This window comes from Oryx dammah, unplaced genomic scaffold, assembly GCF_014754425.2.
Source record: "Oryx dammah isolate SB20612 unplaced genomic scaffold, SCBI_Odam_1.1 HiC_scaffold_27, whole genome shotgun sequence".
NCBI lineage: Eukaryota > Metazoa > Chordata > Mammalia > Artiodactyla > Bovidae > Oryx > Oryx dammah.
In genome coordinates, this window is record NW_024070211.1 from 94,135,956 (window position 1) to 94,162,719 (window position 26,764).

The window sequence follows — 26,764 nt, forward strand, 5'->3', positions numbered from 1 at the left end:
AGGCCAGCATCTTGGGGAAAAAATGTTTTGTAAGCTATGTGGAACACAGGAATACAGAGAGCAAGAGGGAAGAGAAGAGGAATTCTGGAGCCAATTGACTTAACTCTTAGGGCTTAATATCCGTATTTGCATGCTGCTTGGAAGACATTTTGACAGTAGTCTCTGAATTGTTTACTGCCTACTTGACGCCTTAGCACTTCCTTTTTCTCTTGTATTCTTTAACCTTATCAACTAGTTAAGATCCTCACACACACTGACACTGTATTCCTTAAACACTGTTAAAGAACAAATTTCAGTAACTAAAAACAGACATCTATTGAAGCTGCTAGGCTGCAGGGATTAAGGATAAAATCAGTTACTGCCAAATCCAGAGGCTAAAGCCCTGAGAGTGTTACATGTCTGTTGGTAATCAGATCTATTTATAAATTCACCATCTTCTTGATCTTTTAATAAGATAACCAGTAAAAAAAAAATGCCTCATATTTTAAAACATGCACAAATGGGGCATTCTCTCTGCCCATGATCATATTCGCAAAACTCTTTGGGACCCAGTAACTGATTTTTATCCCAGTGTAACTAATACACAGGAAAAATATATTGCTCTTCATCACATGTTGACCCTAAAGAATGTTGACCTGGGTAACCCACCTATGGATGAAATTAGTGAGTTTACTACTGGAAAGTTTTTTTTTTTTTCCTGGCTTTACACTACCGATAAATACATTAGAACCAATTCTGATTTTATTATTTAAATATTCATTGGCATAAACAACTACAACAAACTATATTCCAGTTAGAGCATTTATGAATTCTCCTAGGATTGATTTTGTTATCCACCAAAATATGTGAAATTGTCCAGTATTCTGTATTTACTGTTTTGTTGAAGGAGGTTAAGATACCACATACTCTGTGTTTTTAAATCTCACAGTCAGGTCATTGGAAACCCAGGTTTACATAAGAGAAGTCAGCTTGGATTTGTTAATTATATAGATTTTGCAAATCTATATAAAACCATCCTTCTGATTTATTCACAATTTGGTAAAGAGAAATGCATATTCACTACAGCAATTATAATATGGAAATATTAACATTAAACTTGAATTCACTGCAAATGTATTTCCTTTACAAAGTAAAGAGAAACCAAATGAAGTTGACATATTTAAAATAATGATAATGAGTAACATAATATACAGTTGAAGGATAAGCATGTATTGGAGTAACTAAAGCCAAAAAAAAAAAAAAAACTAAGTTTAGTCTAATTTTAGAATGCGTTTTACATATTAGTTTTGAAATTCAAAGGTGGTGGGGGTGAGAGTTTATGCCTCTCTTTTAGAATTGGAGTTCCCACTTTTGCTTTCTGTTACCATCCGGCAGAGGGAGCAAAAGCTAATGAATAAACCGTGTAAGTGATAACATTACCCATGATCCTGCCAATGAGCAGAAACTTTTAGAAAAAGACTTGCTGATTTCTAACATCAAGACACAAGTGGGAAAAATACTCCCAAGTTTATGTCATTAAAGACTGTTCCTCAGGCAATAAAAGATTATGTGTAAACAAAGAAATGTCAAAGTAGACAACAAAGTTAAAACTCTGTTGGTCCTACACCAGGTACTCAAAGCTATAAAGGATGAGTCACAAGACTTTCCCAGAATGCAGAACTACCCATATGCTCTACTTATGTTGATTCAGGTTGGATTCTGTAACGAGTTTCTGTAGATGAAGTTCCTCCATGTTTGTCTGCCTAGATTTTTCTTAGGATTAATGAATGGCATGATCAAGCAGTTGGTCTTGTCAGGTAATATAATACCAGTGACAAGCTCAGGATCTTTCCTGATATTTCATTTTGTTGCTTAAATAGCATTCTTTGGGAATACATACATATATTTTTTCCTGTATGCCAGTATCTTCTATTATACATAAAGATTAGATCACTAAGGACTGTCAGAAGACACTAGTAACCATTTTTATGTTTGAAGAAAATATTAGATTTCCAATGTTAGACTCATTTACTTGAGAATACCCTGATGCACACCATGCTGCCTTATAGGTGTTCATACATTAAAAAAAAAAATCTAGCTATCATAGGACTACTGCAAAAACCTCTCAGACATTGTCTCTATCCAGATGGTATGTTCTTCTCAATTTTTTAAAGTGGATATTGAGAGCCCTGTTCCCTGACACTTCATTCTCTATCATATTTGTATCCAGTGTCATCTTGACAATAGACAGAAATAATTTTCATGACCTGGACCCAACAGTTTGGCACTCAGCATGGAAACCACTTTGCTTCTAGACTTTTTGACCTGGTTCTCAGGTCTGATCCTAGGCCACTTCCATGTTCCATGTGTCTTTGGCACTGTCTGGATGACCTGTCATTTACCTTCACCTTTATTCAACTGGAACTTAATCCTCCCTTGCTCTTTTCACCCCTTTTCTGAAAAATACTGCCTACCTGTCTAGATGTCAGGACTAGGCAATTTGCAACCTCACTGTAACTTTCAATTACTTATTTGAACAAACTACTTAGCCTCTTTGTATCTTAATGTTTTCATATATAAAATTATGGTAATAGGTTGGTTTTTAATTAGTTATTACACATAAGTGCTTGGAACAGTTCATGGCACATACAACTTCAATTATTCAATTTTACTGTGGTGGTTGTCTTCCCTGTCTCATTCTGACAGCTTTCCTAAGCCACTGGCTCCTATCTGTTTCCAGTCTCCCAGAACTCATGTCCAGTTAGCCTCACCAGATTTGACTTGAGTTCCTATACTATATCCTCTTAGTACCTGCTACATTCTAAGGGACAATTAATATGACATGTCTAGAAACTGTCAAACCAATTTTCAGGAAGGTTAGAACCTGTCATGAAGAGAACAAACTCCTTTCCATGCACTCCCCAAAATGAATCTATTCTGTAAATCTGAAAAAATAACAGCAGCAGTGACACAGTTTCAATCTTTTTGAATTCCTCAATTGAATCAGAGACAGCATCCAGGTTAGCAAAAACAAAGAGTGATGGGCAAACTTAACAATAAAATTAGATGACAAGGTATTCTCACTAGTCCTAAAATATGACGTGTAAACTTCATGACCATCAGTTCAGTTCAATTCAGTCGCTCAGTCATGTCCGACTCTTTGCGACCCCATGAATCGCAGCACACCAGGCCTCCCTGTCCATCACCAACTCCCGGAGTTCACTCATACTCGCGTCCATCGAGTCTGTGATGCCATCCAGCCATCTCATCCTCTCTCATCCCCTTCTCCTGCCCCCAATCCCTTCCAGCATCAGAGTCTTTTCCAATATGTCAACTCTTCGCATGAAGTGGCCAAAGTACTGGAGTTTCAGCTTTAGCATCATTCCTTCCAAAGAAATCCCAGGGCTGATCTCCATCAGAATGGACGGGTTGGATCTCCTTGCAGTCTAAGGGACTCTGAAGAGTCTTCTCCAACACTACTGTTCAAATGCATCAATTCTTCGGTGCTCAGCCTTCTTCACAGTCCAACTCTTACATCCATACATGACCACAGGACAAACCACAGCCTTGACTAGACGGACCTTAGTCGCCAAAGTAATGTCTCTGCTTTTGAATATGCTATCTAAGTTGGTCATGACTTTCCTTCCAAGGAGTAAGCGTCTTTTAATTTCATGGCTGCAATCACCATCTGCAGTGATTTTGGAGCCCCCCCAAATAAAGTCTGACACTGTTTTCACTGTTTCCCCATCTATTTCCCATGAAGTGATGGGACCAGATGCCATCATCTTCGTTTTCTGAATGTTGAGCTTTAAGCCAACTTTTTCACTCTCCATTTTCACTTTCATCAAGAGGCTTCTTAGTTCCTCTTCACTTTCTGCCATAAGGGTGGTGTCATCTGCATATCTGAGGTTATTGATATTTCTCCTGGCAATCTTGATTCCAGCTTGTGTTTCTTCCAGTCCAGCGTTTTTCATGATGTACTCTGCATATAAGTTAAATAAGCAGGGTGACAATATACAGCCTTGACGTACTCCTTTCCCTATTTGGAACCAGTCTGTTGTTCCATGTCCAGTTCTAACTGTTGCTTCCTGACCTGCATACAGGTTTCTCAAGAGGCAGGTCAGGTGGTCTGGTATTTCCATCTCTTTCAGAATTTTCCACAGTTGATTGTGATCCACACAGTCAAAGGCTTTGGCACAGTCAATAAGGCAGAAATAGATGTTCTTCTGGAACTCTCTTGCTTTTTCCATGATCCAGCGGATGTTGGCAATTTGATCTCTGTTTCCTCTGCCTTTTCTAAAACCAGCTTGAACATCTGGAAGTTCAGTGTTCACATATTGCTGAATCAAATCCCTTATGATAATACAGTGGAAGTGAGAAATAAATTTAAGGGACTAGATCTGATAGCTAGAGTGCCTGATGAACTATGGACTGAGGCTTATGACACTGTACAGGAGACAGGGATCAGGACCATCCTCGTGGATAAGAAATGCAAAAAAGCAAAATGGCTGTCTGGGAAGGCCTTACAAATAGCTGTGAAAACAAAAGAAGTGAAAGAGTTCCAAAGAAGAGCAAGAAGAGATAAGAAAGCCTTCTTCAATGCAAAGAAATAGAGGAAAACAACAGAATGGGAAAGACTAGAGATCTCTTCAAGAAAATTAGAGATACCAAGAGAATATTTCATGCAAAGATGGGCTCAATAAAGGACAGAAATGGTATGGACCTAAGAGAAGCAGAAGACATTAAGAAGAGGTGGCAAGAATACACAGAAGAACTGTACAAAAAAGATCTTCACGACCAAGATAATCAGGATGGTGTGATCACTCACCTAGAGCCAGACATCCTAGAATGTGAAGTCAAGTGGGCCTTAGAAAGCATCACTATGAACAAAGCTAGTGGAGGTGATGGAATTCCAGTTGAGCTATTTCAAATCCTGAAAGATGATGCTGTGAAAGTGCGCATTCAATATGCCAGCAAATTTGGAAAACTCAGCAGTGGCCACAGGACTGGAAAAGGTCAGTTTTCATTCTAATCCCAAAGAAAGGCCCAACTCCTTACCAAGTGTGAATTTCAATTGCTGAATGGGGCTTTACTGCAAATCACACCATTTTCCCCAACTCCGGCAACCATTACCTGACTGTGGAGTTCTGTACCATACAAAAAAGTTGAATTGTAGAAACCTAATCCAGCATCTACAGAAGTTTCTAATCATACTCGTTTGCCAAGAGGGAGAAACAGGCACCTGAAGCACAGATAACTAAATATATCCAAGTAATGAGTGAGTGAACAGTAAAATATGTGTCCTAATAAGAGTCAGAGAAAAGAACTTTTTGGAAGCAGATTGGACAAGTGTAAAACATACTAGTTTGGGTTGAGACTAAAGGAAAAAAATCTAAAACATTCTATTAGAAAAGTTTTTCTTGTTTTTTACCTTCACTTGTACTTGACTTAGTAATATGGGCATCTTTAAAGTCAATAAATGGCTTTTGTAAAATTACATTTGGCACAAATATATATTAACATGTTAATTATGAGACTAATGCAGTGTCTGAGTGTAAACCATGAATCTTATGTTTGCAGTTGGCAATTTAATCGTGGTTTTGAAAAATTTTTCCTGTGAAATCACCATTTATCCTTGTAATAGTTTTTCTTAGGGTCAACTGCTTTCCACTGTTTGGTATTAGGAATGCAAAAAGATGCATGTTTTAGTTTAAAAATTATCAATGTAATTAATCTTTATAAATTTACAGAATGGAGCATCCAGTAATGAAGCAACGAAAAATACATAAATTTGCATATTTGACCAATTTGTTTCTATTAGTTTGCATATGGCACTATAGGACTTACGGACTTCACAAATACACTACAATTATTTGGGTGGAATTTTGAGACTGTCCTAATTTTCAGAAGATTTGGGAAGAACTCCTAATTTGTAATATGTAGATGTTTTCTTCTTCTCTGATACTACACTATAAAAAGAGTGCCTCCTGACTGAATGCTAATGACAATGCCAGTGCTATTCAAGTTTACTTGAATGGGAGTTTAGAATGTTATACAGATATCATAATAGACAGAGAAAAATAAATATTTAAAGCTTTGTCTTTTCCTTGGAGAAATCTCCTTACAAAAATATTATTTTGCTATCAATAAGCAATTTGAAAATACCAAAGATTTTCTGACTTACATTTTTGTGTTTCCTTTAGATAAGAAATGTTGAAACAAATCAATGTTTAGACAACATGGGCCGCAAGGAAAATGAAAAAGTGGGTATATTCAACTGTCATGGTATGGGAGGAAATCAGGTAAACTCCATTTTTTATCAGCTTCATATTTGTGGGGGAAGATATTGTGTAGACTATCCAGGTAGATTATGGCTCACTGCCAATAACAGCGTCTTATTAAATTGACAGGCATTCTAATCAAGACTTAATTTATGTCCTTAACATATAATAACTATGTTATTATTCCAAGTATTGTAAGAAAACACTGAAGAATTTAATAAGTAGGGCAACATCTTTAATTAGCCTAGAGTGAATGAGAGCAGCCAGATGTTTCAGACCCTATTTCCTATTACCATGTATGAGAAAGTGAGGATTGCATTTTATTGTTAACTCAATCACATAAAATAATCACTCAACAATTATGGTTTCCAAATGGTGCTTACTCTGAATTTCTTCTTCAAATGTTTCTTGTCTATCATGTTTTCTATGATTTTTGGTAGTTTAATAAAATTTTAAGTGCATAGATAAGCATGTTTGTTAACAACTTTGCTTTGGCTATCTGAAGATGCCCTTCAGATCAGGTAAAAATGTATTATTTAAAAAAGATTTATACTTAACTAAAATTCTAGGACACCTGTTTTGTGTGTGATGGTCCAATTAATTATCAGAAACTTACCAGACTATAACAAGGATTCTTGTGTTTTCTGTAAGCAACAAAAAGCAGCACTGCAAGGTGGGAAAAGTAAAAGCTGCTTGGCTGTGAGTCTTGCTGCCACAGCCACTTTCAGAGGTTTAATTTGACATTTATGGGAACAAAGCACAGTTAAGAGATAGCTGCTCCTTGGTAGACAAGTTGTCTAAAAGGGTCAAGGTGAAGCACACGAGTGAGCTGTTTATCTAGCATTTTAGAGTGAACTGAGGAGGCAGAAATGATTCTGTTCATCACAACATGATGGTGATTATTTGTAATAGCTGAATGTATCAAGAATCCATAGAAAGATCTTCAGGATCAAGATGTCTGCTCACCTACTCCCATAAATACATCAGAAATACATCTATAACTGTAACGATTCACAAAGAATATCTACTGAACACTGGCAAAAGACCTCAGACTTCTGAAAGGGCAAGAACCCCTCCCATAACTGGATACGACAAAAGAATAAAGGAAAAATAAAGTAGTCAAAATGGGAACTGCACCCCAGGGAGGAAGCTATGAAGGAGGAAAGCTTCTGCACCCAGGAAAGTCCCTTCTATAGTAGGAAGATCAGCTGGGATCTTCCAGCTGATGGAGAGGAAGCTTTGGAGCCAGGGAGGAGAGGGCAGCAACCAGCCTGAGTAAGGCAAGATGAAGAGTAACCTGCAGAGACAGATCAGTAAGACTGCCTTGTGCTCCCCAGCCTGAGATGCTTGTCTGTCAGTATGGACAGGGGCTGGGTGCTGAAGCTTGGGCTACAGAGCTCAGACTCAGGTAGAGGACAGGAATCGGCTGTGCAGAGACACCCTGCCAGAGTGGCAACCAAAGATGTACTTGGAAGAAGCTTGGGGATGCCAGAGAGGCAAGGTACCAATGTTTCGGAGATACAGGAGGAGAGGGGTGGGACTGCCATAGGAGCTTCTTTCCCTGTGCACACTCTTAGGTAACAAGACACCACCTACATGAGCTCCAGTGATGGGCACAAGCGAACACTGCCACTACCCCACCCAGAAGCAGTCGCCAATGACTGCCCCTGCTGCCCTGGGAGTGCTCTGGCTGCCACTGATGTTAGGAAACCCAGGAGGAGGTGCAAGCATTCTTCAGTATCTGCCAGTGAGTCAGTATGATAACTGAAGAATAAAAACTAAATGACCATCTCAAAAGACACAGAAAGAGGTTTTGACAAAAATCAGCACCAATTTATGATGAAAACTCCCCAGAGAGTCATCATAGAGGGATGCTTCCTCAGCATAATAAAGGCCGTATATGACAAAGTCAGAGCTACCATCACTCTCAACTGTGAAAAACTGAAAGCATTTCCCCTAAGATCAGGAACAAGACAAGGATGTCCACTCTTATTCAACATAGTTTTGGAAGATGATCAACATCACAAATTAAGAGAGAAATGCAAATCAGAAGTACAATGAGGTTTAACCTCATACTGGGCAACTGGTAGAACACCCATCATCAAAGTCTATATAATCACTAAATGCTGGAGAAGGTGTGGAGAAAAGGGAACCCTCCTACACTGTTGGTAGGAATGTAAATGGGTATAGCCACTATGGCGAACAATATGGGGGTTTCTTTAAAAACTAAAAATAGTTCTATTTTAGTTAAGAAACCCTCATATTGTTCTCCATAATGACAGTAGCACTTACACGATCCAGCAATCCCACTCCTGGGAAAATATCTGGAGAAAATCTTACTCAAATGATGCATACACCCCAGTGTTCACTGCAGCACTATTTACAGAAGCCAAAACATGGAAGCAACAAGAATGTCCATCGATAGAGGAATGGATAAACAAGATGTTGTACACATATACAGTGAAGCCATAAAAGAGAATGGGAAATAATGTCATTTCCAGTAATGTGGATGGACCTAGAGATTATCATAAATGAAGAAAGTCAGAGAAAAACAAATATCATATACTGTTGCTTAATGTGGAATATAAAAGATGATACCAATGAACTTACATATAGTACAGAAACAGACTCGTAACAAATTTCTAGTTACCAAAGGGAAAATGTGGGGTGGAGGGATAAATTAGGAGTTTGGGATTAACATAAACACACTACTATACATAAAACAAATAATCCCCAGAGACCTCCTGTAGAGCACAGAGTACTCTACTCAATATTCTGCAATAACCTATATGGGAGAAGAATCTGCTTTCAGGTATACACTGCTGTATACCTGAAACTAACACAACATGCAACTCAACTATAATATTTAAAGGAAAAAAAAAAAGGATCCATAGAGAAAAAGCCACAATGAAATGGCCCTGTTGAGTTTTGCCACCATACTTAAAATCAGACTTTTGTACAATTCAATGGAAAACACGAAAATGATGCTTCTCCCTACAACTAAACAAGGACAACTTAATTATTAAAATCCTAATTAGTACCTTGCAGTTTAAATTTAAACAAGAAAGTATGTGAGTCAAACTTTCTAAATTACAGCATGGGGAAATGACTATGTGAGAGATGATGGAAACAACAATGTAGTCAGAACAATGACAGAGCATTCAAAAATGGTCCAGCTTATTATACTGATTCATGGTGAGTGTCAGAGGTTTCTATTACCAAAGTCACGATGAGTTCAGCCCCAAGTGGCAAAAGCTATCATGGGACTAAATACACAGGGCTTTACTTTTTTCACATAGTATGAAATCTGAAAGTAGTCAGTTGTTGATAATTTGTTCAGGTCCTCAATAATTCCATCAAGAAACAGGATACTTTCTATCTTTCCATTCTTATAGTTAAGTTTTAGCATCAGCTGGTCACAAGAGGGCTGCTGAAACTCCAGACATCATGTGTACATTCAAAGCAGGAAGAAGCGGGAATAGAGAAGAGTTGAAACAGCCATACCTGTCCTTCTATTAAGCAAAGCAGATGCCTTTCTATAGGCTCAACACACCTCTGTGTATGACTCTCTGGCCACAAATGTGTAATTTTGACACATCATGGCACAAATACACTAAATACATCATCTCACTCTCACACATAGCTTTTCCTCGTAGTTTATTTACCATGGTATTGAGTAGACATTTAGAAGTGTCTCCCATAATGATTTCAACAGCTTATGAAAAAAGCTACTCATCATTTGCACCATGATGACATGCAGAATTATAAAAGAAAACATTATTTATGAGATCACTCTGATTCAAATATAGATAAAAATGAGGAAGGAAGAGCCTTCAGGTGAATTATCCTCATGGATTCATTAAGATGCCATCAGTTCAGTTCAGTTCAGTAGCTCAGTCACATCTAACTCTTTCCAACCCCATGGACTGCAGCATGCCAGCCCTCCCTGTCCATCACCAACTCCCAGAGTTTACCCAAACTCATGTCCATTGAGTCGGTGATGTGATCCAACCATCTCATCCTCTACCGTCCCCTTCTCCTCCTGCCTTCAATCTTTCCCAGCATCAAGGGCTTTGCAAATGAGTCAGCTCTTCGCATCAGGTGGCCAAGGTATTGGAGTTTCAGCTTCAGCATCAGTCCTTCCAATGAACACTCAGGACTGATCTTTAGGATGGACTGCTTGGATCTCCTTGCAGTCCAAGGGACTTTCAAGAGTCCTCTCCAACACCACAGTTCAAAAGCATCAATTCTTCAGCACTTACCTTTCTTTATAGTCCAACTCTCACATCCATACATGACCACTGGAAAAACCATAGCCTTGACTAGTTGGACCTTTTTTGACAAAGTAATGTCTCTGCTTTTTAATATGCTGTCTAGGTTGGTCATAACTTTCCTTCCAAGGTGTAAGCATCTTTTTTAATTTCACAGCTGCAATCACCATTTGCAGTGATTTTGGAGCCCGCAAAAATAAAGTCAGCCACTGTTACTGTTTAATCATCTATTTGCCATGAAGTGATGGGACTGGATACCATGATCTTAGTTTTCTGAATGTTGAGCTTTAAGCCAACTTTTTCACTCTCCTCTTTCAATTTCATCAAGAGGCTCTTTAGTTCTTCTTCACTTTCTGCCGTAAGGGTGGTGTCATCTGCATATCTGAGGTTATTGTTATTTCTCCCAGCAGTCTTGATTCCAGCTTGTGCTTCCTCCAGCCCAGCATTTCTCATGATGTGCTCTGCATATAAGTTAAATAAGCTGGGTGACAATATACAGCCTTGACGTACTCCTTTTCCTATTTGGAACCAGTCTGCTGTTCCTTGTCCACTTCTAACTGTTGCTATGGTTACTGTTCAAAAGGATATCCAGTCATATGCATAAATTTGTCTAAATGACACAAAACTTAGATCATAAATGCTTAAAATATTTTTAAAAATATTTAAATGTTTTCATATGTCCAGAAGTAAACTATGCCACTCTACTGTAGACTTCCTATTGGCAGGGCCAGTCCACTCTAAAGATCAGTCCTGGGTGTTCTTTGGAAGGAATGATGCTAAAGCTGAAACTCCAATACTCTGGCCACCTCATGTGAAGAGTTGACTCATTAGAAAAGACCCTGATGCTGGGAGGGATTGAGGGCAGGAGGAGAAGGGGATGACAGAGGATGAGATGGCTGGATGGCATCACCGACTTGATAGATGTGAGTCTTAGTGTACTCCAGGAGTTGGTGATGGACAGGGAGGCCTGGCATGCTGCGATTCACGGGGTCGCAAAGAGTCGAACACGACTGAGCAACTGAGTTGAACTGAACTGAACTGATATCTTACTCCACTCTTCATCCCCAGTACCTGGTACTTAGGATATGGTAGGCAATTAATGTACTTAATAAATACTAGTCAAATAAATAGATGGAATAATTCATGGTCAGAACAATGGATTTATACCCTAGTACTATATAGACACTGCCAAAAATGTTGTTATTGTCATAGTAACCAAAATCATAGAAAGATACTAATCTCAGGGATTCATAAATAAAGAGGACAAATAAAAAATAAAAAACCCCATAACTACACATTTTCTAATGTCTCTACATTATCTAGTTAATGACAAGATAAACTTTAAAACCAATATTTTTCATCTATATGAATACTTATTCAAGTCTACAAATATGAGAATGCTTACTGAAGCCCATTTTGTCATAACACAAATAATGGAAACAAATATTTACCAAGAGGAGAATGTTTAAATAAATCATAGTGTATCCACAGTAGAGATTACTACTTAGCCACCAAAATGACTGAGAGGTCTAAATGTATTGTCATCAAAAACTGAAAAGGGGGAAAATAACAGTACAACTTACTTTGAATTTGAATGATCTCGTTTGTGGAAAATGTCTGTGAACATTTTTTCTCTATCTATTAATAGTACCTGTAATAGCCATATATAAATGGCTGTGCAACTTATTAGAAATATATAGATATCTATTTGGAATATAAATTACCACTGGAGAGAGGATTAAGCTGGAATAGGAAATTTTTCTTTTTACCCCACATTTTCCTCTGTGTATATATATGTATATATATAACTGTCATAATTAAACAAATAAAAATGGAGAAATTGAACTGCTGAAATAAAAGAACATCATTTTATAATACTATTCGATCTGATAAATTGCATACCTTGTACGTTACTTAATATTTTTGAGCTTATGTTTTATCTATAAAATGCATACAAATTTTCCCTCAATTTTTTTCTCTAACGATTAGTAAACTTTATAAAACAAATAACTAGCATAGCAGATACTAGATGGCACATTTTGCTCCACTGCTATTAATTACTCTCTTTATTATTTCCATTTGTCTTCTCCATTATCTCAGTCTTTACTTCTAAAAGTAAAAAATATTTATTCAGTGCCTAATGCCAGAGGTAAGTTAAAAGCACAAGACACTTTATGGTATTGTTAAGGTCAATAAAAAGAACTGCCTCTCCTGTTATTCTAACAAATAAGTATTATGAAAAATATTAAAGCATCACATAAGTGCTATTCTGGTATTTTTTTTATAGAATTCACTGTTTCTAGCAGTATTAATACTAGCATGATTTAAAATTTTGACTGACTTTTAAAAAGAACAGATCTCAGGATTTTATTCTCAGAGCTACCTCCCTGTTTTTATTGCTATTCTTTTGTGTTACCATGGAAACAGCATTTATTTTTATGGTTATTCAGCTTTGAATTTTTAAAAGTAGCCCCAACCCCTAAAAATATTCAAATTTCTTTCTCCTGCTTTTTACATAAAAGTCAAAACAAATGTTGTTTTTTCTTTTTTTAGTTTTTTTTTTTTTGCTCATTTACTTTTCTAATCAAAGGACTTTATATTTCAGGACAGTTATACATTTCACCATTTCTCCTTTCATGGATGTTTTGGTAGTTTGGTTTTTGTTAAATTTTGGAGATATTTCAAAGAAACTTACTTTTCAGTAGTTCTTGGAAGTATCCAGCATACTCTTTCTCTCGTCATTCCTAGCACTGGGCACAGTGCTTGGGATATTGTAGGCACCTAAAAAAAATTAGTCAAGTAAATAGATGAAAGAATGCATGGATTTTTTTTTTTTTAAATCAGGAATACTGTGAAACAGGGTAGCAAGTGAAGTATTAGTATTAAAATCAATACTTGATTATCTTGAGGTGCTCTCTTTAAAACTTTAGTAATCCAAGTCTTCTAGCCCTAATAACAAAATTTGATACTCTATTAATTCGTATCTGTTCTTGAAATGCTTTCTTTACATTAGCAAACTATATCAAAATGATCATTACTTCAAAAGAATGAAAATAAATAAGAATATGATTAAAATTTGAATATAACATTTTACAAGTGAAAGAAAGAACTTACAATTTACTGGTAGAAAATGTGTTACTAGAAATTACAGAATTATCCTCTTTATGCTTTTGAAAAGATGACGTGGATTCCTAGAAGTAGTTTCATGTTACTGATGACTCAGATTTATATCTTTACCCTCACTCTCTCCTGAGCTCTGGAATCTGTTGCTAATTAATAACTGGAATTCTCTACAGGCATCTCAAAATTGAAGCTTTCCAAACTGTACTCATTTTTCTTCCCTTTCACACAACCATACAAAATCAAAATCTGACATAGACACTCCTGAAATTTCATCGGTCCCCAAAGCCCCTATTTCTATGAAAATAATACCCCTTGACTCCTCTCCTATCTGTAAGTCCTTTTAAAACCAGGATTTTTGTTTTTGTCCTGGCCTACATCTTCTCTTACCTGTGTGGTTAAAAAACAAACAAACAAACAAACAAAAAAACTCTTATTTCCATATATCATAGGGAATTCCATAAATACATCCCATACATGTTACATTAGAATTAAATCAGATTAAACACTCTAGTAATTCTTCACTGTCCAAAAATAAAGTAAAAATTCTCTAGTTATGACATTCAAAGCACCTCACAATTTTATCCCCATATGGCTTTTCAGCAGTGTCCCTTGATGTTCTAATAGGTCCTTGTGCTCTCGACCTGTTTGATATGCCTTTATTCCATGAATACTCTGTGTATTCTTATGTCTCTGCACTGTTCTAATTGCCCTATTGGCCAAATATGGCTCCACTCATAAGCTTAAGACATACTCACTGTTTAAAAGCCAAATAATTTAGCTTCTTTTCTGCTACCTATTGGCTAACAACTTCTTAAACTAAACAGGACATATTTTAATGGATAAACTATAATTTAGATTCAATCAAACCTTTACTGTTTAAGATGTTATTTATAACTTTTCACTGTTATAGTCCAGGCTCATTGGTATTCTTGTAGTTAAAACCTGGTGAGCTTCCATCCATATTTACTTCTTTAGAAATGTCTAGAAGTTAAGTTTGCTAGATCAAAACTTATACATCATTATAAGGCTTTTAATATATAGTGAGAAATTGTCCTCTTTAATATTTCACCAATTTAATAGGACAAACAGCTAAAATAGGAAGAGGCAGTGCGATAGATACTTAACATGCATTATTCTTTTTGATTTTTACAATAATCTAGTGTTATTCTAATTTTTAAACTCCTCACGAGTTTAATGGAAACCTTGAGATTAATAATGTGATTGAGGTGGTAAAGCCAATTTGAACCAAAATCCAGCTGACTCCACACTAGTTTTATATTCACTGCATCTGCACTGATTCCCAGCCACACTCTCCCAACACTGTGATCACAGAGGCCAACTCTAACTGGTGTTGTATCTTTCTTGTTTTTCATCTTTGCCAATATAGTTTGGGAGAAACATTTTATCTTACTTTAAATCATATATCTAACAAAATCAATGCATGCAAGCATTTTTAAAGATAGCATTAGTACTTTATGAATTTCATAACCATGCGTTTGCTTATGTTTTCATTGGAGTTTGAGATGGCTCTTTGTTCACTACTTATAAAAACACTTTATTATCTTCTGTTACACACATTAAATATATATTTCTGACTTGACAGTTTGTTCACATTGTATTTTCATATACAAACTTTTAAATAGTTTATCCCAATCAATATTTGCCTTTATGTTTTCTCTTTTTGATGTCAAAATACCATGCTTTTCTAATGAGGTGCTTTTACATGACATTTAATATCATCTTACAGGAGCCAATAGGAAATAGGTCTTAGCCTCACTGGATATATACTAGATCTACTCAAAGACTGACACTAATTTTTAGTGACAATTTTAAGTAAAATTTATATAAATTTATATAAGTGAGTCAAAGTAGATTAATATTTATAAAATAGCCATTTTACTTTGTTAAAATATCAATATAAAAGTTTTGAAAATATATCTTTAATCAAAGATAGGGAGAAAAGCAGCCTTCATAAACACTGTACTTATTCCTTTTAAAGACAAAGAACATAAAGTGATGGAAAAACACTCACATTTCAGCAAATGCATTTATAATGTTTCTCTTTCTCCCTGGAGCCACTCATTTGGAGAAAGCTAGAAAGCACATGGAAACAGTCTGTGTAATTTATTGCAGTACTTGATTCAGTCATTTTTCAAGGTAGCAACTCTAGAGAAGCTTATGATAGCCATTTATTAAAACCATATTGTCTGCCAAGATAAAGAGATCATTAGGTATTATCCATGCTTTCATACAAATGTCTCCTCTTCCTCTAAAATTCTGTTATTTATACTTAAGAAGAATCCAAATTATGACAGGTACATTAAAAATTTTGATAGTAAACAAATACACTCTCTCCTTATTACAGACCCTCTTCTAGAGAAACTTAATTATTTTAGTAATGCTAATGTACTCATGGATTGTAATGGATATAGTCATTCAAGAGATATGCATTCATTTTAAATATTAGATTTTTATAAGTAAAGTTTACATCTTGTAATTACGTATAAGCCATCTCTATAATTTGGTCCCCTTTTAGTAACCTGAATACTAGAATTAAAACTTGCCAGGGATTTCACAAAGTAAAATCCCACAATGGCCATTAAATGTTAAAATGAGTTGGACACATGTGAGGCAGAAGAGAGCAGAGTTATTATAATTTCTGTAGAACTAAGGATTATTCCAAGAGCCTCTCAACCTCATTAATGCTTGGCTGGGAGAACCTGTTTTGTGTCTGGTAGCCTCAGTCTCCTATCAGGGGACTAAAAGATACTGAGGATGGAATGGCAAATTGGCTCATCACTCATTCAGCAAAGGTGGTTGTGCCAGTCTGTAACAGATACTCTAGATGAGGTTAGTATATGATGTTAGTAGGAGAAAATATATACAAACATCTCACACTGACCTCGTTTTTCAGTGGGTCATGCAGTATCTATACTGTTCATCAAGTCCATCAATACAAGAGTAAGTTTCCTTCCAAGTAAGTCTCAGCAGGGCTTTCTATCATGTGATCAGTCTGGTATAAAAATAAAAAAAAACTTTAGGATACATATACAAGTCAGTGAGACCATTATTTCTATGCTACTCTGGTTATTCTTGATTCTTTTCATTCTATTTTCCCAGGAAATTAATCTTCTTAGATTTACTTTCATGGAAGCTCCAAAGCCATACCAAGTCCTAAGCTTACACCCACTGCTTAAAACTGACTGATGCACATTTCTACTTAAATGACCAACTGTAACCTCAAACTAAGTATGTCTAGGATTAATCACCTTTCATCCAAAGCCCTTTTTCTTCAGTCTTTGTATTTATCTGTCTTTTACATTTTCTTCTTTTCTTTCTTTTCATATCCTGCTCTTCTCAAACTAAGCACTAAGCCTTACAAATGTTCTCTACTTGTCCTTCTTAGCTATTCTTTTATTAATAATTCTGCTTTCCAAATCTGGGCCTTTATTGCCTATTTGATTTATTACAATAGTTTTAGCAAAGCTCCAGCTTTTTCTCATATTTACTCCATCTCATTCGCTAATGAAGTGAGACTCCTTTAAAAATATCATTGCCAAATGGAAAAACAAAAATCTTTAATATCCTCAGTTATTACAAGATAAAATTAACATTCTTTACCAGTCAAAGCTCTATAGTCTGATCCCTTCTTACCTTTGAAATTATCTCCTGTTGCTCACCCATACAGACTCTCAACTTTATCATCTCTACTGAGTACAGCCAGAGCAGACATTTTAAAAACTGTTACCATTATCCATTTTTAAAAATCATATCTTTGCCTTTTCTTTTTTTTAATATAAATTTATTTATTTTAATTGGCAGACTTCCCTGGTGGCTCAGACAGTAAAGCGTCTGCCTGCAATGCGGGAGACCCGGGTTCGATTCCTGGGTCAGGAAGATCTTAATTGGAGGTTAATTACTTTGCCTTTTCTTTTACCCATCTGATATCACCTTTCTCCATTTTTTCTAACTAAAATAAATTCTAGTTTACATAATTTGCTAGTTTATATCCTTCATCTAGTTCCACTTCACCATCCTCCATGTAGTAATTTATTTTTTCTGATTTTCAATACACACTGGTATTTCCTTTCTCTGAACTCACAATATTTTAAACTTTTTCTCAGTTTTAATTATTCATATATCATATCTCAATGTTTCTCTTACTTTTAGCTCTTATATTTTCATTCAATTATGTGTGTTTGTTCTTACCTCCAAAAGCAAATGGTAAATTCTTCTTGAAGCAAGTATGAATTTCCTTTTCTTAATCTTTCTATAGTAATAAGTGCTTACTGAAAGAATGAATGGGTAAAAAAATTCATACAAAAATTTAAAAGTTACTCAAAGACCTGCTATTAACATAGAAATAACTTCAAAATTTGGGAGAACCACACAAAGGAAAGTCTTCCTGGCAGATGAAACTGCTCTTATGAAAATGTCTAGATCTGAGGCTGTAGTAGGCTGAAAAAGGACTTCCGAAGGTATCCACATCCTAAGCCTTGGAACCTGTGAATATTATATGGCAGAAGACCCTGCAGATGTGATTAAATTAAGCATCATGATATAGGGTGACTGTCTCAATTATGTGGTTGGCACTCAGTGCAACCACATGTATGCGTATGAGAGGAAAGCAGAGGGGAATTTGACACACACTGAGGAGAAGGAAAGGTGACCAAAGAGACAAAGATAGGAGTGATGTAGCCAAAAGCAAAGAAAAGCTAGGCTGTTGCCAGAAACTACAAGAGGCAAAGTACAGATGCTCCCCTAGCACCTCCAGAGGAATCACTGCCTTGCTGGTACCATAACACAACCTAGTGAAATTGATTTCAAATGCCTGACCTCCAGAATGGTGAGGGAATAAATCACCATTATTTTAAGTCATTAAGTTTGTGGTAATTTGTTTCAGTAGCCAATGAAAATAACGTTCTCTTCAGTTCAGTTGTTCAGTCGTGTCCAACTCTTTGCCACCCATGAACCGCAGCATGCCAGGCCTCCCTGTCCATCACCATCTCCCAGAGTTTACTCAAACTCATGTCCATTGAGTCGGTGATGCCATCCAGACATCTCATCCTCTGTCGTCCCCTTCTCCTCCTGCCCCGAATCCCTCCTAAAATCAGGGCCTTATCCAGTGAGTCAACACTTTGCATGAGGTGGCCAAAGTATTGGAGTTTCAGCTTTAGCATCAGTCCTTCCAGTGCACACCCTGGACTGATCTCCTTTAGAATGGACTGGTTGGATCTCCTTGCAGTCCAAGGGACTCTCAAGAGTCTTCTCCAACACTAGAGTTCAAAAGCATTAATTCTTCAGCGCTCACCTTTCTTCACAGTCCACCTCTCACATCCATACATGACCACAGGACAAACCACAGCCTTGACTAGACGGACCTTTGTTGGCAAAGTAATGTGTCTGCTTTTGAATATGCTGTCTAGGTTGGTCATAACATTCCTTCCAAGGAGTAAGCGTCTTTTATTTCATGGCTGCAATCACCATCTGCAGTGATTTTGGAGCCCCCAAAAATAAAGTCTGACACTGTTTCCACTGTTTCCCCATCTATTTCCCATGAAGTGATGGGACCAGATGCCATGATCTTCATTTTCTGAACGCTGAGCTTTAAGCCAACTTTTTCACTGTCCTCTTTCACTTTCATCAAGAGGCTTTTGAGTTTCTCTTCACTTTCTGCCATAAGGGTGGTGTCACCTGCATATCTGAGGTTATTGATATTTCACCCAGCAATCTTGATTCCAGCTTGTGCTTCTTCCAGCTCAGCATTTCTCATGATGTACTCTGCATAGAAGTTAAATAAGCAGGATGACAATATACAGCCTTAACGTACTCCCTTTCCTATTTGGAACTAGTCTGTTGTTCCATATCCAATTCTAACTGTTGCTTCCTGACCTGCATACAGGTTTCTCAAGAGGCATGTCAGGTTGTCTGGTATTCCCATCTCTTATAGAATATTCCACAGTTTATTGTGATCCACTCAGTCAAAGGCTTTGGCATAGTCAATAAAGCAGAAATAGATGTTTTACTGGAACTCTCTTTTTCCATGATCCAGCGGATGTTGGCAATTTGATCTCTGGTTCCTCTGCCTTTTCTAAAACCAGCTTGAACATCTGTAATTTCACAGTTCATGTATTGCTGAAGCCTGGCTTGGAGAATTTTGAGCATTACTTCACTTGCGTGTGAGATGAGTGCAATTGTGCAGCAGTTTGAGCGTTCTTTGGCATTGCCTTTCTTTGGGATTGGAATGAAAACTGACCTTTTCCAGTCCTGTGGCCACTGCTGAGTTTTCCAAATTTGCTGGCATATCGAGTGCAGCACTTTCACAGCATCATCTTTCAGGATTCGAAACAGCTCAACTGGAATTCCATCACCTCCACTAGCTTTGTTCGTAGTGATGCTTTCTAAGGCCCGCTTGACTTCACATTCCAGGATGTCTGGCTCTAGGCGAGTAATCACACCATCATGATTATCTGGATCATGAAGATCTTTTTTGTACAGTTTTTCTGTGTATTCTTGCCACCTCTTAATACCTTCTGCTTCTGTTAGGTCCATACCATTTCTGTCCTTTATTGAGCCCATCTTTGCATGAAATGTTCCCTTGATATCTCTAATTTTCTTTAAGAGACTTCTAGTCTTTCCCATTCTGTTGTTTTCCTCTAGTTCTTTGAATTGATCACTGAGGAAGGCTTTCTTATCTCTTCTTGCTATTCTTTGGAACTCTGCATTCAAATGGGGATATCTTTCCTTTTCTCCTTTGCTTTTTGCTTCTCTTCTTTTCACAGCTATTTGTAAGGCCTCCTCAGACAACCATTTTGCTTTTTTGCATTTATTTTCCATGAGGATGATCTTGATCCCTGTCTCCTGTACAATGTCATGAACCTCCATCCATAGTTCATCAGGCACTCTGTCTATCAGATCTAGTTCCTTAAATCTATTTCTCACTTCCACTGTATAATCATAAGGGATTTGATTTAGGTCATTCCAGAATGGTCTAGTTGTTTTCCCTACTTTCTTCAATTTCAATCTGAATTTGGCAATAATAAGTTCATGATCTGAGCCACAGTCATCTCCCAGTCTGCTTTTGCTAACTGTATAGAGCTTCTCCATCTTTGGCTGCAAAGAATATAATCAATCTGATTTTGGTGTTGACCATCTGGTGATGTCCATGTGTAGCGTCTTCTCTTGTGTTTTGGAAGAGGGTGTTTGCTAAGACCAGTGCACTCTCTTGGCAAAATTCTATTAGCCTTTGCCCTGCTTCATTCCATACTCCAAGGCCAAATTTGCCCGTTACTCCAGGTGTTTCTTGACTTCGTACTTTTGCATTCCAGTCCCCTATAATGCAAAGGACATTTTTTTGGGGGGGTGTTAGTTCTAAAAGGTCTTGTAGGTCGTCATAGAACCATTCAGCTTCAGCTTCTTCAGCATTACTGGTTGGGGCATAGGCTTGGATTACTCTGATATTGAATGGTTTGCCTTGGAAATGAACAGAGATCATTCTGTCATTTTTGAGATTGCATCCAAGTACTGCATTTCTTACTCTTTTGTTGACTATGATGGCTACTCCATTTCTTCTAATGCATTCTTGCCCACAGTAGTAGATATAATGGTCATCTGTGTTAAATTCACCCATTCCAGTCCATTTTAGTTTGCTGATTTGTAGAATGTCAACGTTTACTCTTGCCATCTTCTGTTTGACCACTTTCAATTTGCCTTGATTTGTGGATCTAATATTCTAGGTTCCTATGCAACATTGCTCTTTACAGCATTGGATCTTGCTTCTATCACCAGTCACATCCACAGCTGGGTATTGTTTTTGCTTTGGCTCCATCCCTTCATTTTTTTGGAGTTGTTTCTCCACCAATCTCCAGTAGCATACTGGGCTCCTACCGACCAGGGGAAATAACATAGGTCCTCACAAACAAAACTTCTTAGAACTCTCAAGCTCAGTGTTCTTAAGCAATCCATTCCTTCAGAGAAGAGATTTAAGATAAGGAACCTTCCTCAAAGTTATAGACATATATTACTCTATATTGCTGTTTCAAGAAATCAAGTGGTAGGTAAAAAGAATGGCTCTAAATTACACTTTTAGAATATTTTAATTATCAAAATTTGGGTTTGGATATTCCATTTTAACCTAAGTTTGTATCTGTTCTATTTTAGTGCAATTGTAGTAATAAATAAAATTGTCAATAGCTCTATATTAATAAAGTTTTTCAAATATAAAAAAGAATACATATTGAATTATATCTTTTTCCATTAATAGTGCATAAATTCTGCATAAGTCTTAAAACTTTTTTTTCAAATCTCAATTCAAGAACTGAGCAACCAAAAAGTAACATTTTCTTAATCCAAAAAATTATATTTATTTTTGTATTAATATTAAAGAAACATCTATTAAACTTGGAGTTGATTAAAACTTAGAGGAACTAAACTTATCATCTTATTTTACCTAGTTCTGCCTTTCCAGAGTGTTTCCTGGCATAGAAATAAATGTCAAATCTGTTGTGTTCAATCCTTTCCTTCCCCAGTAGGAGTTACTCAAAGCTTGTGAGATTGTTTTCTTAATATTCTCAAAAAAAATGAGCACTAATATTATGTATTTCTTAGATAAAGCTTTTTCTTCTAAGTGTTGTATAGTCTAATTTTATGTATTTCTACTTAATGATAGTTAATAACATCTATCACATATGACACTTTTTTAAAACCTATCGTGGCAATGCAAGTCAATGTAGAAAGCACTTTTACTGTCTTACTGTAATGTGCTTAAAATTAATACCTGAAATCCTTCATTCCTTTAAATAAGCAACAACTTTGGCTCCAAGCCTTCTAGCTGTAAGTAAAATACTGGTTATATGAGGATCAATAATATAAAAACAAATCAGCATCCAAAAGGTTCAATTATTTCTGGTGTTGAGATGATAAAACAGTCTACCCTGATTCTGGAGAGACAGTGGACTAAACTTGGAGGAGACAACGGTGTTTAGGAAGGCATATAAGGAAATGACGATGGGTGTCAAAGTATGTCTGTGCACACAGAAGGACAAAGAAATAATCTATTAATCAATTAAAGTGGATCAATATCAGCTCATGCTTTAAGGTGCTTAAAATTAAATTTCTATAAAATTTAAATATTAAAGTGCCTTAAGATCTTTGGGAGAATTCACATAAATTTGCATCTATTTTATTAATGACATTTGCAGAATATTTCGAAAAGTGTCCTTTAAAAAGTGAACTATCACACATTTTCATAAAGTAAAACATTTAATACTACTATAGTCTTACAAAATGCACACATACCAAAAAAATACACACATACACATGCATATATACTTCTCTTATTGCATACCACCAATAGAGCTTTTCTTACTGACAAGGGTATACTGTTAGTATACTGTTGAAATACCTATTGAAAGAAAAGTATTTTGCTACTGGCAGTATCAGTCTGCTCCCTCAGTGCACTGTGCATTTCTCTGAAGCTCCTGTTACTTAGAGATGGACTACAGATTTTCTGCTAACTTTCTGCTAGGTCTGTCTCCGTTAAACAATTTAGTTCCAGCAGAACCGTTTTCCTCTGTACTTTTTTTCCAGTCTTCTGAACCTCATCCCTTTCTCTATTTTGTCTTCAAATGTTTTTTATCCTGTCTTATGCCTAATTCTTGACCTAACACCCTTGTCTTAATCATTAACCTGAGCTTCCTTGTTCAAGTCATTTTCCTGCCAAAATTTTAGTTTATTAAAAATGTAATAGATTAAATGCATGAATCTACTTTATATGAAGAATATTAAGGTTCTTTGAATGATCCCCTCTTCTCCCTCAAAGAGTGTACATGCCTAAATTTTACTGAAGATAAAAGTAATTATTTTAAATTACCATTTGAAGCAATCTGTAATAGATAAAATAATTTTATCTTGGCTTACTCTAGTACAAAAGGCCACTTTATTAGTTTCTAAGTAAGGTAAATAATAATGTCTGTAGTTTCTAAATTAACAGTGTTGGCCAGTTTCATATTCACCAGAAGAACCTATACTCAAGATTATTTGGTTTCTTATACCTAAGATATTCTTTATCTTACTTTATTTCCCAATTATATCCTAGTTAATAAAATCTTACAGTATTGGAACAAAGTAATGGGTAAGGATATTCCCAGGGTTATTTTTTTTCTTTCAAATATGAAAACTTGTATTTTGGGGAAAGAAAAGATAACACAAGTAAGCTTAGATAACATAAAACTGGATGAGAAGTTTATGTTCAAATATCTAACTAATCAATGCAAGGAAGAGAAAGTTCAGAAAGGGGAAAAAAGTAGACAAATGTGCAAGTCAAATAAAACATCCAGTAATATATTATCAAGTATAATAGCACCAAGATTTTTAAGGCATTCTTTGCTTAATACTCACCAATATTTAAAGGCATTTTTTGCTTAATACTCATGAATTTTTTTAAAGAAGTCATCATATATAATATTTTATTGCATACAACTCAAACAGGCTAATCAAATGCAAGCTTATGAACTTAAAGGGCTGAAAAGAAAATGTTTTAAATATTTCATTTGTTCATGATTAACTATATATCCCATATATATTTTGCTTTGTTGTTAGAAATGTAGATATAACAATAGTGACAGGATAGCAACAAAATATCTTCCACATTTTAATGGCACTAATTATTAGCCTCAATAATACAATGGTCCCAATATATATACTTTGTTTCAAATAAAAAGCAGTTACATCTGAGATATCATGGAATTGTCATCATTTTTCTGTATAAATTATGAAGAACAAATATTTCTAATTTTTATTAGGTATTTCTCCTAGTTAATCTAATCTCATCTTTAGAAACTATTGATTTTACATCTATGGAAGTATACCTTTGCATGAGATAATTTTTTTCTTTATTTTTCTAGGATTAACTGCATCCTACAGTATATATCATCAGTACAAGTGGTTTAGTTATTAGTATTATTTAAGCTCTTCATGAGGACTCCTGGTGGTGCTAGCGGTAAAGAACCTGCCTGCCAATGCAGGAGATTTGAGACTTGGGTTCGATCCTGGGGTTGAGAATATCCCCAGGAGGAGAACATGGCAACCCACTCCAGTATTCTTGCCTGGAGAATTCCATGGACAAAGGAGACTAGCAGGCTACAGTCCATAGGGTCGCACAGTGTCAGACATGACTGAAGCAATTTAGCATGCATGCATGCAGGATGGAACTTGAGCAATAAATTAACTTTCATTGTTAAAAGCATCTGAAATTTGTGCTTTTTCATAGTAGTAAAATCTGAGGAATGCAGTCTAATAAAAGAGAGAAAAATAAACTGTTAAAAGAGGTAACAGTTACACCAATTAAAATATTATGTAGTTATACTGTATTTGGTTTCTTTGTTTAATCTGATTTACAAGAAGACGTTCAAGAATCAATGGAAAATAATGTGACTACATCAAGGCTTGATAACAATAGCTGTTCAATATATAACTAGGTAATAATTGTTCTCTGTTTGGCAGTGCCACCTGTACTTTAAAAGCAGAAGCTGGACTTTAAACTATTTTAGAAAAAAATGTGATATCTGTATTTTTTCATTATGTTTTTATGTAGGTGGACTGTTGTCTCTTATCTCTCTCTATATATTAATATATGTGTGTATATATATGTATATAAAATCCTGTTTAAATCTACTTCCACTTTTCAGTGAGATTAAACATAAATAAGTAAATAGGCACAGAATCCCAACCCTCAATACCAACGGGAATACAAAAAAATGATTCTTGAAACAAAGAAGATTTGTACTGTTATACAGAAGGCATTCAGAGAAAAAAAGATCTGATAAGGACAAGGGTGAGTCTAAAAGGCTTCACAAAGCTGTCAGGGAGCACAGAAAATGGAGTGTGTGCAAGGACAGCAAGGATACTGTCCTTAATGGAGTCGAAGGCCTGGACAAGGCAGAGTGGAAAATTAAGCTTTATAGGTAGTAGAGCTAAGCTCATAAGAGAATCTAAATGTCAAGCAAGGAAATTTTGACTTGAGGGGACAAAAAGAGCAATAATCTTTCAGACTGCAAAGGTTGCCAAAGGATAGCTTGTAGCCTATTTCTAATACAACCTCATGAAATACTTGCACATCCACTTTTGTTATTAAAAATGGCATGGTGAATGTGGCCAAAATGAAAAGGGCTTTTTTTCTTGTTATTTAGTACCAAGAATAATTTCACCACAAGCAGGGCCACACTGTAGAACTTTTTGTCAGTTCATTTATTTTATTCTGTTGTGAAAGGACTTGATCCAATACTGAGCGGTAAGCTACATGTGGTATGCAGAGAAATGATACCTTTTCATTAAAGGAAAAAAGGCTTTGGTAGGTTACCATGGAAACAACCTAGAGTCTATTCCAATTTCTAGTAAAGAATCCTAGTCTTCTAATGAAAACCTACCAGATATATTTCTACTCTCTCTCTCTAGTTGTTAACTTTCTAAATAGATTTTCAGGTGTTTTTTTTTTTAATTACTATTTAAAAGAAGTAAAATGTGTTTAGCTGGCTGAGATATGCAGAAATTGTTTGAGAGACACTTCCCTCTGCCTCCTCCAAAAACACAGCAGCCTGCCAATTCAGAGATGCATTACCTGGCTGTTGTAACACCAAAGAAGGATCAAAGTGGTATCTGGAGGTCCCAAGGACCAATGTTCAATTCACATCTTACATGCTGATGAGACCAAGTGCCATTTCTAAGTGGTGGAGATTATCACATTACAATTTGCCACTACAGAGGTCTTCTGTTCATTCAGTGAGTGAAACAAGGAGCCCATAAGCTGGATATATTTTTTACTATGAGAATCTTAATGCATTACATATAAATCTAATTTAAAGACATGGCTCTGGTTTTAGACTGAGGTTTTTAGAGACATGTTAATAGCGATCTCTAAGATCTCCTATAAAGAGTTCCAAACAGCTTTTGGAGACAATCCCTGCTCCAGAATATGGGATTTATCTCTCCTCCCCAGTTGTGTGTGCATTGTGCTTAATGACTTGCTTTTAAAGAATAGAATACGGAAGGGGTTGGTACTGACTTTCCAGTGGAGAAACATGCCAAATGCTACCTTGGGTTAGTAATCAAGGT

At 36.1% G+C, this 26,764-nt stretch overlaps 1 protein-coding gene across 5 annotated transcripts in view; it reads left to right on the forward strand.

Annotated features, from left to right (window-relative positions):
* The window catches only part of GALNT13 (polypeptide N-acetylgalactosaminyltransferase 13), a 645,011-nt gene that overhangs the window by 591,211 nt on the left and 27,036 nt on the right, over positions 1-26,764 (forward strand). For 4 of the 5 annotated variants that reach the window (XM_040229104.1, XM_040229105.1, XM_040229102.1 and 1 more), the window contains exon 11: positions 6,183-6,281. The exons of the other annotated variant lie outside the window; for it this stretch is intronic. In XM_040229104.1, the coding sequence (XP_040085038.1) occupies positions 6,183-6,281 (99 nt within the window). The remainder of the gene's footprint in view (positions 1-6,182; positions 6,282-26,764) is intronic. 5 annotated transcript variants of the gene reach the window in all.